The sequence below is a fragment of the Emys orbicularis genome, chromosome 13 (genome assembly GCF_028017835.1).
Source record: "Emys orbicularis isolate rEmyOrb1 chromosome 13, rEmyOrb1.hap1, whole genome shotgun sequence".
NCBI classification, from domain to species: domain Eukaryota; kingdom Metazoa; phylum Chordata; order Testudines; family Emydidae; genus Emys; species Emys orbicularis.
In genome coordinates this window covers 33,807,459-33,820,503 of record NC_088695.1, presented here as the reverse complement: position 1 = coordinate 33,820,503, position 13,045 = coordinate 33,807,459, and the positions used below count along the sequence as shown (strand labels likewise).

The 13,045-nt window shown below is 48.7% G+C and overlaps 1 protein-coding gene across 2 annotated transcripts in view; it reads left to right on the top strand.

Moving 5' to 3' along the window:
* MGAT5B (alpha-1,6-mannosylglycoprotein 6-beta-N-acetylglucosaminyltransferase B) overlaps positions 1 to 13,045 on the top strand; it is a 172,017-nt gene that overhangs the window by 92,758 nt on the left and 66,214 nt on the right. For both annotated transcript variants that reach the window (XM_065415867.1, XM_065415866.1), the window contains exons 5-8: positions 679 to 752; positions 8,560 to 8,730; positions 9,987 to 10,151; positions 10,997 to 11,166. In XM_065415867.1, coding sequence (XP_065271939.1) covers positions 679 to 752; positions 8,560 to 8,730; positions 9,987 to 10,151; positions 10,997 to 11,166 — 580 coding nt within the window. The remainder of the gene's footprint in view (positions 1 to 678; positions 753 to 8,559; positions 8,731 to 9,986; positions 10,152 to 10,996; positions 11,167 to 13,045) is intronic.

Below are 13,045 nucleotides of genomic sequence, written 5' to 3'. Positions count from 1 at the left end.
CCCCCTCTAGAAAATGCCCCGGAATTTGGGCTGAAAGAACAGGAGAAATACAAGCCAACAGAAGCATCAACCCAAAAAAAAAAAAAAGCCAATATAAGGGAAATGTGATCTAGCATTTAGAGCAGGGACTGAAAGTCAGGACTCCTGGCTCCTACTACACTTCCTGTGTGGCCTTGAGCAAGTCACTTTACCACTCTGTGCCTCAGTTTCTCTCTCTGGAAAATGGGTATTGTAAGGCACCTCCACCAATAGGTGGTGCTGTATCCTTATCTCAATGTTAAGTTTTTGTCTTCTATGTTTTTATGTTGTTGTATCTGATCTGGGGGTTTTAGCAGGATGTTCAGTTCTGTCTCTGTGCTGGAGCTGGTACTTGCAGTGTTCCAATAAATTCCAGTGATTCTATAAGCGGGTATAACAGCATGTGAATATTTCCCTACTCCACAGGTTTCACTCAGGCTCATTCAAGCTGGCAGGGTGTTTTAGAGGAGGCTTGTTCCTTTGTCACATGCACCACTAACAGCTGCTCAATTGCATCAAGTCAGAAGGATTGATTTTTGGGTGGTGAAAACTGAATGGCAAACCTTGACCACAGATCAGTGTCCTGCCCCCCAAGTTCTAGAATTTCCACTATTCTAAAAGTTTTCTACTTCTCCCTGTATCTGAATTCTCTTTCCACAGTGATAGAAGGCAGACGGGACCAGTGTGAGGTGCCCAGGGACCCCAAATACCCTGACTGCTCTGGAAAAGTGGAGGTGAGTCAGACACACCGAAACTGATTTTGAGGTGGTTTCCTATGGTCAGAAGAAAGCCAAGGACTGCGAGAGGTGCCATTTCCTTCCTAACAACCCTCTTACCCAACACCAGCCAGGAAGGGATAGAGATCTTCTTTCCCATTAGGTGCAGACTGGGTTAATCCCCATTTTTATGAATAAAATTGTGACCCCCTCTTCCTGGGATCAGATCACCAGCTACCAATGGGCATGGTACCTCTTTCCCTTCTAAGTAGAGATTTTCATAATGCTATGGAGAGCAGAGTCTTCTACTGTACTTCAGGGACTGGTGAGTTAATTTTCCCCCCACTGTCCTCCTCTAAAAATAGATCTTAATGGTTGGGGCAAAAAAATGGTTGGACGGAAGCCATTGCCATTGGCAACAAAGCAACAGACATGCTAAACCCATGAAAAAAAATGCAGAAATTGGGCTTGTTTTTGGCTTAATTCACTTGTGAGTTGCTTGTTGGCTAGTTTTTGGCTTGTAGCTTGTTGCTTCTTTTTTTTGATTGGCTCCCGGCAAGCAGGGGCAAGTGGGGGCAAGCAGAGGCAAGGGGGGGAGTCAGGGGTGCACAGCGGGCCCACCACAGTCGCAGACTGCACGCCAGGAGAATCTAGTCACACGGAGAGTTGGGGTTCTTAGGGATTGGCTTGTTTTGGCCTTGTTTTGAAATGGGATTAGCTTGATTTTTGGCTTATTATGAAAGTCGGGGTGCTTATTTACCAGGTGAATGTCGGCAACTGTGCAAAGCAATTGCCAGGGTAAAACTGGAGAAGCAGCAATCCAAAGGGTGGATGGTTTAGGAAATGGCTGCTGATCCCTTTAAAACCAAGTAAAATTCTTTCTCTCTCTCTCGTTGTGTAAACTTATGTCTGGTTCAGTTACCCTTCACACAGGAGAGAACATAATGCTCCCATTCAGAGTGCACTAGAGGATCAGGCAGCAGAGCACGTGGTGCGTGTGCTGTGGAGGGAGAGCGCAGAACAAAGCAACTCATTGAGGGTGGACAAAGAGATGGGCATCCTTTGTCTACAGTCCACTGAGTTTCCATGATTAATATGGCCCTGCCTTTATTTCTTGGTGAATTATTTAAGCATGAAGCCATGTAAGGGAAAGAACCGTCACATGTATTTATTTTTTTAAAATCTGGAGCATTATCGAGGGTCTGGGAAATAATTTAGGCATCACAAAGGACATTGTATCTCATTAAGGCAATGTGACACTGGTCTCAACTCTTAACACCACTTGCTCTCTGCACCTGAGCGTAGCTTTGGCATTTGGCCTGGGGCAGGATGCTGCTTTGGCAGACAGTAACTTTACACGAACTAATTAAAAGCTCGCCCAGCCTCCTACTTCAGACTTCACTTAAAATTATGCCTTGCTGAGTCCACGTGAAAAAATATTAAAGAGCTTATTAATAGGATAGCACAGTTACAGTATCCCTTCTCCCTGTGCTAACCATCGTTTTCTTCCATCTTCTTCCATGCCTTGGTTAAATTTTGAGTGTAATTTAATTGCCAAAAGCAGTAATGCGATCTCCTGTCTGGATGATTGGTGAGTTTTAAATGTTGGGCACGGAGACCTGTCTCCTGAGTGGATTCGTTTTTGTAGCTAAATTTAGAAAGAGGCTGGCACAAGCAAATTCTAGAGGATGAGAGATATGCGCTGAGGTCCTGCATGTATTCTCTTGCATGCAAAATCACTCTCTGGGAAGTCTAGTAGATCTCTGTCTTCTCAGCTCCCCATTCTCCCAGAGTTTATGAAACCTGGAGGTCAGTTCAGGAAGTTGGTCAGGAAGAAGGAGACACCATGGTATATCATTATTTTGAATTTCCTCGCCCCTTGTTCCAGGCATTGGTGGTTGCATCACTGGAGACCTCAGGTATTCCGGCCAAAGCTGAGGCCTGGTCTACACTATGACTTTAATTCGGATTTAGCAGCGTTAAATCGAATTAACCCTGCACCCGTCCACACAACGGAGCCATTTATTTCGAAATAAAGGGCTCTTAAAATCGATTTCTGTACTCCACCCCGACGAGCGGAGTAGCGCCAAAATCGATTTTGTCATTTTGAATTAGGGTTAGTGTGGCCGCAATTCGATGGTATTGGCCTCCGGGAGCTGTCCCAGAGTGTACCATTGTGACCGCTCTGGACAGCAATCTGAACTCGCATGCACTGGCCAGGTAGACAGGAAAAGCCCCAGGAAAATTTGAATTTCATTTCCTGTTTGCCCAGCGTGGAGAGCACAGGTGACCACAAATAGCTCAGCTCATCAGCACAGGTAACCATACAGGCTGATAATCGAAAAAGAGCACCAGCATGGACCGTACGGGAGGTACTGGATCTGATCGCTATATGGGGAGAGGATTCAGTGCTAGCAGAACTTCGTTCGAAAAGACGAAATGCCAAAACTTTTGAAAAAATCTCCAAGGGCATGATGGAGAGAGGCCACAATAGGGACTCAGATCAGTGCCGCGTGAAAGTCAAGGAGCTCAGACAAGCCTATCAAAAAACAAAGGAGGCAAATGGTCGCTCCGGGTCAGAGCCGCGGACATGCCGCTTCTACGCCGAGCTGCATGCAATTCTAGGGGGGGCCGCCACCACTACCCCACCTGTGACCGTGGATTCCGGGTCGGGGATAGTCTCATCAGCTACACCTGAGGATTCTGCGGATGGGGAAGAGGAGGAGGAGGAGCAGGACAAGCTTGCAGAGAGCACCCAGCACTCCGTTCTCCCCAACAGCCAGGATCTTTTTCTCAGCCTGACTGAAGTACCCTCCCAAGCCTCCCAAGCCAGTAGCCAAGACCCTGACCCCATGGAAGGGACCTCAGGTGAGTTTACCTTTTAAAATATAAAACATGGTTTAAAAGCAAGCGTTTTTTAATGATTAATTTGCCCTGAGGACTTGGGATGCATTCGCGGCCAGTACAGCTACTGGAAAAGTCTGTTAACGTGTCTGGGGATGGAGCGGAAATCCTCCAGGGACATCTCCATGAAGCTCTCCTGGAGGTACTCCAAAAGCCTTGCCACAAGGTTTCTGGGCAGTGCAGCCTTATTCCGTCCTCCATGGTAGGACACTTGACCACGCCATGCTTGCAGCAAGTAATCTGGTATCATTGCCTGACAAAGCCTGGCAGCGTATGGTCCCGGTGTTTGCTGGCATTCAAGCAACATCCGTTCTTTATCTTGCTGTGTAATCCTCAGGAGAGTGATCTCGCTCATGGTAACCTGGTTGAAATATGGGAACTTAATTAAGGGGACAGAGGTGGCCGTTCCTACTGGGCTGTTTGCCTGTGGCTGAAAAGAAATCCTTCCCTGCAGTTAGCCAAGCACAGGGGGGCGAATTGGCCCTGAGCTTTTCGCGTTTGGCTAGCAGGGATCTTCCCTGTTACCAGCCACGTGGTCGGGGGAGGGGTACATTGATCATCCCAGGGAATTCATGGCGGGAGGGGGGGGTGGGGGGGTTAGTTTGGTTTCTGCAGGGATCTTCCCTGATACCTGCCACGCGGTGGGGGGAGGGATAAAGCGATCATCCCAGAGAATTGGATGGGGGGGGGGGTTAGTTTGTTTTCTGCTGCTGAAGGTTAACAGGAAAACCGCAGCAGTCAACAGGCTTTGCTTGGTATGTGGGAAAGGAGGGCGCAGAAGCCGAAAGCCAATGGCTTACCATGGCTGCCTGCAAGCTGAATTCTGTTGCCCGGACCTGCGTCTGTGATCTCTAACACCAAAGCCACAGGCACTCAATATTAAGATGGAAAATGCGACCTTGTACTGAAATCACATGTGCTATGTAATGTGAATAGTGTTTTTCACCATGAAAGAGTATAAGCATTGTTCTGTAAAATGTATCATTTTAAAAACTTCTCTCCTTTTTTTCAACCCTCCCTCCAGCAGCTGCAAATTTTTCAAGCCTCCCTCCTCCGTCCCGAAGGCTATCTCAGATAAGGCGGCGTAGAAAGAGGACGCGAGACGACATGTTCACAGAAATAATGGAATCCACCCGCAATGAAAGAGCTCATTTGAATGAGTGGAAGGACACTGTATCTAAATTTAGGAAAGATGCCAGTGAATGTGAGGTCTTGAGGGACGCTCGAGATGAGAGGTGGCAGGCTGCAATGCTGGGGCTGCTGCGTGAGCAAACGGACATGCTCCGGCGTCTGGTGGAGCTTCAGGAACGGCAGCAGGATGACAGAGTGCCGCTGCAGCCGCTGTATAACCTCCCTCCCCCCTCACCATGTTCCATATCCCCCTCACCCAAACGTGTAAGAACGCGGGGGGGGGAGGCTCCGTGCACCCTCCCACTCCACCCCAGTGGACAGCCCAACCAAAAGGCTGTCATTATATTGAATTTGTTCAGTGGCCTTTTACTTCCCTCCTGTCCTCCTCCCAAACCTCACCCAGATTACCTACTTGGTTCTCTCCCTATGTTTATAATCACTTAATAAAGAATACATGATTTTTAAACGATAGTGACTTTATTTCCTTTGAAAGAAAGCTGGGGGAACGGGGAGGGTGGGTTGCTTACAGAGAATGAATGAGTCAATAAAGGGGGCTGGTTTTCATGAAGGGAGAAACAAACAGAAATTTCACACTGTAGCCTGGCCAGTCATGAAACTGGTTTTCAAAGCTTCTCTGATGCACAGCGCTTCCTGGTGTGCTCTTCTAATCGCCCTGGTGTCTGGCTGCGCGTAATCAGCAGCCAGGCGATTTGCCTCAGCCTCCCACCCTGCCATAAAGGTCTCCCCCTTACTTTCACAGAGATTGTGGAGCACACAGCAAGCAGAAATAACAATGGGGAGATTTCTTTGGCTGAGGTCAGAGCGAGTCAGTAGCGATCGCCAGCGACCTTTTAAACGGCCAAATGCACATTCTACCACCATTCTGCACTTGCTCAGCCTGTAGTTAAACAGCTCCTGACTCCTGTCCAGGCTGCCTGTGTATGGCTTCATGAGCCATGGCATTAAGGGGTAGGCTGGGTCTCCAAGAATAACTATTGGCATTTCAACATCCCCAACGGTCATTTTCTGGTCCGGGAAGTAAGTCCCTTGCTGCAGCCCTTTAAACAGAGTAGTGTTCCTGAAGACGCGAGCATCATGAACCCTTCCCGGCCAGCCCGCGTTGATGTTGGTGAAACGTCCCTTGTGATCCACAAGTGCTTGCAGCACCATTGAAAAGTACCCCTTGCGGTTTATGTACTGGGTACCCTGGTGCTCCGGTGCCAAGATAGGGATGTGGGTTCCATCTATCGCCCCACCACAGTTAGGGAATCCCATTGCAGCAAAGCCATCCACTATGACCTGCACATCTCCCAGAGTCACTAGCTTTTGTAGCAGCACCTCAGTGATTGCTTTGGCTACTTGCATCACAGCAGCCCCCACAGTAGATTTGCCCACTCCAAATTGATTCCCGACTGACCGGTAGCTGTCTGGCGTTGCAAGCTTCCACAGGGCTATTGCCACTCGCTTCTCAACTGTGAGGGCTGCTCTCATCTTGGTATTCTGGCGCATCAGGGCAGGGGAAAGCAAGTCACAAAGTTCCATGAAAGTGCCCTTACGCATGCGAAAGTTCCGCAGCCACTGGGAATCGTCCCACACCTGCAACACTATGCGGTCCCACCAGTCTGTGCTTGTTTCCCGGGCCCAGAATCGGCGTTCCATGCCTATAACCTGCCCCATTAACAGCATGATCTCCAAAGCACCGGGTCCCGCGGTTCGATAGAATTCCATGTCTATATCCTCATCACTCTCGTCGCCGCGCTGCTGTAGCCTGCTCCTCGCCGCCTGGTTTTCCAGGTTCTTGTTCAGCATAAACTGCACGATAAGGCGCAAGGTATTTACAATGTTCATGACTGCTGTCTTGAGCTGAGCTGGCTCCATGCTTGCCGTGGTATGGCGTCTGCACTGTTCACCCAGGAAAAAGGTGCGAAACGGTTGTCTGCCGTTGCTTCCTGGAGAGGGGGGAGGATATACCCAGAACCACCCGCGACAATGTTTTTGGCCCCATCAGGCATTGGGATCTCAACCCAGAATTCCAATGGGCGGAGGAGACTGCAGGAACTATGGGATAGCTACCCACAGTGCAACGCTCCAGAAATCGACGCTAGCCCCGGTACATGGACGCACACCGCCGAATTAATGTGCTTAGTGTGGCCGCATACAATCGAATTTATACAATCTGTTTCCCAAATTCGAATTATATAAATTCGGATTAATCCCGTAGTGTAGACATACCCTGAGTGTAACCTCAAATCAAGAAGGCAGTGTCAGTTCAAATTCTCTGTGTTCGATCTTTATTTTCCCAATGTGATGGCTGAGGAGGTCCTGACCAAACACTCTGTAAAGACCACAGCCCAGATCCTCAGCTGGCGTAACTCAGCATAGATTCATTGATTTCAAGTAGGTGGCTTTCTCCATGGATCTACACTGATTTGCACCAGCTAAGGCTCTGGCCTATTATGTCAGTAATACCACTGGAAAGGCAATGTTTTATACTTATGCACAACGGTAACATTCAATCCTTTTATACTATGCATCACTGATGACGCGTTAATAAGAGCTGGATGGGATTTTTTTGACAAAACTTTTTTTGGGTCAAAACTGAAACTTTCGTGGAAGCGTATTGTTTTCATTGCAACTTTTGTTGGGAAGGTTTCTCAGATCCAGGATGAAATTTCTGGTTAAAAGTAGAGACAAGACAGACCAGGGACTTAAACTTGGGCTTCCCACTTCCCACTGAGTGCCCTAAACACTGGGGTATTGGCTATTCGGATCTAGGTCTCTTGTGGGTTTTTATGAAACATTTTGAAAGGTCTAATTTTTCATTCTGATGTGGAACAATAACAAATGTCAAAACCTTGATATTTTTCACAAAACAGAATTCTTGTTTTCCAGCCAGTCCTAGTGCTAGAAGGGTGGTCCTATACGTTACCCCTGCGGGTAGGACAAAGTATTACACTCTGATAGTTAAATAAATTTACATTTTAAGGAATGATTTAGGGGGAGGGATAGCTCAGCGGTTTGAGCATTAGCCTGCTAAACCCAGGGTTGTGAGTTTAATCCTTGAGGGGGCCATTTAGGGATCTGGGGCACAAAAAAAAATTGTCAGGGACAGTATTTGGTTCTGCTACTGAAGGCAGGGGGTTGAACTCAATGACTTTCAAGGTCCCTTCCAGCTCTATGAGATAAGTATATCTCCATATATAAATATATATAATTCCTTAGCAAGCCACATGTTCCTGGAAACTTACACTATAGGGATAAATCAGGCTGCCAGCTGCACAAGTTATGGCCCAGGAAATATGGCCAAGAATAGTGTGACAAACTCCTACTCACATGGAAAAGTGCTATGGGATCTTTTGTAATGTAGATAGAAGAAAGCAGATGGAACAGAAATAGAACCTGAGGCCTCTATGCCAACACTACTTCCCCGCTTATATTTTCATGGCAAAGCTAGTTACAAAGCAGTTGTGTTTGTGTGAACCTAGTTTTACTGTGGAGGCTAATAATCCTAGGTCAAATGTGTATCCTTCTGTGGTGCCCATGTTTGGAAGTGAACCAGTAGTGCTGTTTGATGTGGGAAGTATAAGTCTTTGTGTGTTTCCTTCCATTTTATTCCCCCTGCCCCCAAGGTTCCACGTAGAAAGGTCTGGAAGGTTGCATGTGACAGGGTTCACAGTGGCCACCTAGTGAGCATCCGTAGATTTCTGCACAAGATGCCCGAAGCATAGTTCTCCAGCAGTGGGGTTTGCAGAGCTCGCCCCACTAATCTGTGTCTTTGCCTGTCTTGCAGTGGATGAGGGCCAGGTGGACGTCCGACCCCTGCTATGCATTTTTTGGCGTGGACGGCACAGAATGCTCGTTCCTCATCTACCTCAGCGAAGTTGAGTGGTTTTGTCCTCCGCTGCCTTGGAGAAATCAGACGGCAGCCATGCCATCCTCAAAGCCACCGCCCAGAGTGCAGGTAAGGGCAGTGAGGGTCTGTGTGCCAGTCCAGCACCCTCCTTTAGGTGTATTCTTCTGTGGGCTGCTGGATTCAACGTCTCCAGGCAAGAGATAGAGAAAGGTCACGAGCTACAAATGGTGCCTAAAGAAAATCTGTATTAGAGGGTCTATCAGTGCAAAGAGCCTTGTATTACGAATGGCGTCTATGTCCATGTCAGACTGGAGATCGGATAGCATTTGTTTGGGTGAAACTGTGGCACTGTAAACCCCAAGCACATGCATTTATCTCTAACCTTAACACTAGCCATTCTTCCAGCATCATAGTAGGGCAATAGCACCACTACAGTAAAAGCTGAGACTAGCATAACCCTCTTACACTGACCTGAGTTCTCCTGAGTGCACTTGATCAGTGGCACCAGTGATCAACTGCTGCCCACTTAGAGATGTTTCCATGCATGGATGTAAGTTTCTGTAGCCTGCAGTGCCAGGGAAAGAGTTTATTTATCCTTGGGGGAGCCAGCAGATAATCAGGAGACCCCAGTCGGTTAATGGGGTGGGGAACACTGAGGTTTTGCTCTGGCATAATCCCTATGGGAGATTTTAAATGCTTCACCAAATCTTTCACCTGAAGATATTGGAGCTCTCAGCTGTCAACATGGCTCTGTAATTTCAGGAATGGAGTTTCCGTTTACTTCCAGGGTCCCATGGACACTTCTGGAGGAGACTGTATGGCCCAAAAAGAAGTCCCACTTAGCCGTAGGCTGGGCGGCCTAGGCTCCCACCTAAAGCAGGACTGTCCTGAAGTTGAGACTCTTCTCTTGCTCTCCTACTGGGCTCCTCTAATCTCACTTCGCTCCCTGCAGGGCCCAAGACCCATTCCAGTTCTGCAAGTCTGTTCTTCTCTCTGACTCCCTTCTGACACAGCCAAAGTGGGGAGCTGATGCCAATCAAGGGTGCAGTTCCTTCTGTGTAGCACTTAAGGGCTGACCTTCCCTTACTATTCAGATCACCTTGCCCATGTGTTTCGGACAGATCAGCGAAAGGACGACTGCACTTGCTCCAGGAAAGGAGCCAGCCAGGCCAGTTTCAGACGGGGTTGTACTCAGCACAGCTCAGCTGTGCCTTCACTGCTGCTATCCGTACTATGGCGGCTACACTGCTACTTCTCCTAGCACTAGCATGATGAGAGGTTAAATGAATACACCAGCAGGGGAATCACACCCCGGCTCGTCATGTAGACATAGCCTAAAAAGCAGACTCTCTTTTTTTTCCTAGGCAGCTTTTCGGAGCAACCTCTCTTACCTCCTTGAGCTGATCGGGAGTGGCAAGGAATCCTTGATCTTCATGAAGAAGAGAGTCCGGCACTTGGCCTCACAGTGGCTTCTGGCAACCCAAAGCCTGGCGCAGAAACTGAAGGGCAGACGGAGGGATCAAAAACAGGTGAAAGATGAACGTAGGGAGAATTAGTCGTGGGCTGACGAGTCCTTTGCATTTGCCTCCAGAACCAGTTGCACTAACTGTAGAGCAATAAACTGGAGGCTGTTCAGGGTGAGTGGGAAAGGGCACTTTAGTGTACAGAAATCCCCTTCACGTCTAGCCTGTGTCCGTTGGGGAAATGAGTTTGGTTGGCCTTAGTGGATCATGTGCAAGCCTCCTAACTACCTTCAGAACACCTCAGCCCCCAGCTTCTGCTGAGCTGAAAGCCAGACTGAGTGGCTGGTATGGATTCGGTAGCCACATACTGCTTGTGCCTTTGGAGATTGCTGGGGAGACGGCGATAGGTGTCATTCATGGGGAAGTGCAGACTAGGTCGGCATTCCAGCCACCTGCGCTAGGCTGAGCGTAGAGACAGACAATTCCAAGGCTTCTTGTTCCTTGTGTAAGTCACTCACCGATCCTAAAGTCCATGGGCCAAATGCTGAAGCACGTTCTCATTCATCACTCAGGCAAAACTCCCACTGCAGTCAATGGTCCTGATCCCAACTGGTGCTGAGCACCCACAATGCCCATTGAAGTCCATGCGGGCAGCAGGAGCTGGCCATCTCTGAAGAGCAGGCTTCTTGCTTTGATGCCAAAACATGGATTTAGTTGGGCACCCAAGTTTGGAAGAATCAGCCTGAGAGTTTTGCCTGGGTGAAGACTGAGTAAAACCCGAGTGAGGACCTTAGAGTTTGGCTCCCTGCGTAGTTTCTGTTGCACACCGTCCTCATGTCTGAGTGCTGCCTACACAGCCATATTCCATGTTGCCTGGGCCACAAGCGCATCATCCTCTCTCCTCTCTCTAGATCTTGATTCACATCGGCTTCCTGACGGAGGAGTCAGGGGATGTTTTCAGCCCCAGGGTGCTGAAGGGCGGACCTCTGGGCGAGATGGTCCAATGGGCAGATATCTTAGCTGCCCTCTTCGTTCTGGGACACAGCCTGAAAGTCACGGTTTCTTTGAAAGAGCTGCAGAGGTAAGCACCATGTTGATGCCCAAAGAAATGGTCCCAGCCAGTAGAGCGGGAGTCCCCCTGGGAGCAGGCTGGCATTGTCTGATGGGCTGTTGTTTGCGAACATGGGAAGGCTGTACCTCCAGGCGTCCAAGGGTTAGTTTGAACCATTAGGCTGTGGCTGTTGGGATTGCTGTGTGAGATCCCATAGAAATGTCTGTAGCAGCCAGACGCTTCACTTTGTTTTCCCATTGTCCTCACATTCAGGTCTCTCTGTCGTACCCTGCCACTCTCCTGGAAAGCGGTGTAGTCTGGAGGATGAGGAGTCAGGGACCCAGGGTTCTATTCTCAGCTATCACAGACGTATTGTGTTATCTTGCTCCATTTGCTTCCAGCTCTTTGTGCCTCTGTTTCCCCATATGTAAAATGGCTATAGTACTCTCTGCCTCCCTCACATGGGCATCGTGAGGCTCAGATTTGTGAGATTGTCGGATGAAAGACTCTGCAAAGCATGATGCTACGTGTGCTGACTTAGGCCTTGCCTGGGAATTCACCCTGATTTCAGCACTGTAAACCCTTAGTGCAGACAAGCAAAGCCATGGTTTGCACTAGTACAGTTCATCCTGGCTTCCAGCAGGGGTGAGCAGCTGCATTGCAAATCCTGGCTTATAATAGTTTACACTAGGGCTTTCCACTGATACAATTGCACCATAACTGGTCTAGGGTTGCCAATTGTGGTTGGATGTATTCCTGGAGGTTTCATCACATGACATAGTTTTTAATTAAAGATTAATCGTTAATTCCTAGAGACTCCAGGACAATCCTGGAGAGTTGGCAACCCTAGACTGGGCACCAGTGGTTGATCTCCCCAATGTAGACAAGGCTGGAGACATCCAGAGGCAGATCCTCAACTGGTGTAAATGGTCATAGCTCCAATGGAATAAACCAAAGGGGCACTTTCCTGTACACTCCTGGGTCAGACTCCTGGTGAGCTTTACCTCCCATTGCTCCACGCCAGTTATACCAGCTGATGATCTGCCCCCTGTATTACCCTAGCACTAATCATCAGTCCCTGTGGTTCTTGGTGAGCAGCTCCCTGCCATGCCAGCAGCTCCCCTTCTCTCACTTTCCCCTGTCCTCCGCCTGCACTAGGCAGAGGAGCCAGCCTCTGTCCAAGGGTCACTCTTGTGAGTCTGGTTATATATGAGGCCCAGGCTTGCTCCGGGTTCACCCCCAGGAGCTAGCCACTTCTCCTTCAAGCACCAGCTCTGCATCATGTCCTTCAGACAGTGGGAGAGGACAGCGGGGGTTAGTGCACTGAGGTGTGTAGAGCAGCGAGACTATGGTCCAGGTGTAAATCATACTTGTGTAAATCAGGAGTAACTCCACTGAAGCTGGTTGAGTTACTTCGGTGTAAAATTAGTGTAAAGGAGAGGCGAATGAGGCCTTTTATGGTTTCTGAATTAACCTCATGCTAGGGAAAGATTCTGGCCAGACCTCTTGGGAGGCCCTGGGAGGTGAAGCTCACCAGGGGTCTGGCCCAGGAGAACACAGGAAAGTCCCCCTTTGGTTGTTTCAGACTCAGATTTCATTCGCAGTTGGAATCTTTCCGAACAAAGCCCCCAGAATAGCCGATATTAGAGCGGATGCAGATGTGCTGCAGGCCGGCTTGCTCCTCCCACTGTGCCATGGACATTTCAGTTCCAGTTCGCGTCTCCAGTGACTTTACTGGCATTGTTTTAAAGGCAGTAGCTCCATGCTCGTTAAGCCCATTCCTTCCTTCCTTCCCCTTCTTCCGCTGAAGGAGGAGAGCACGGCAGCTGGTGTGAGCTGTCAAAAATAGCACAAGAAGCTCAAGGGCAAAGCAAGGTGAACAGCTGCAAAAGAATCTTTGAAAAGAATT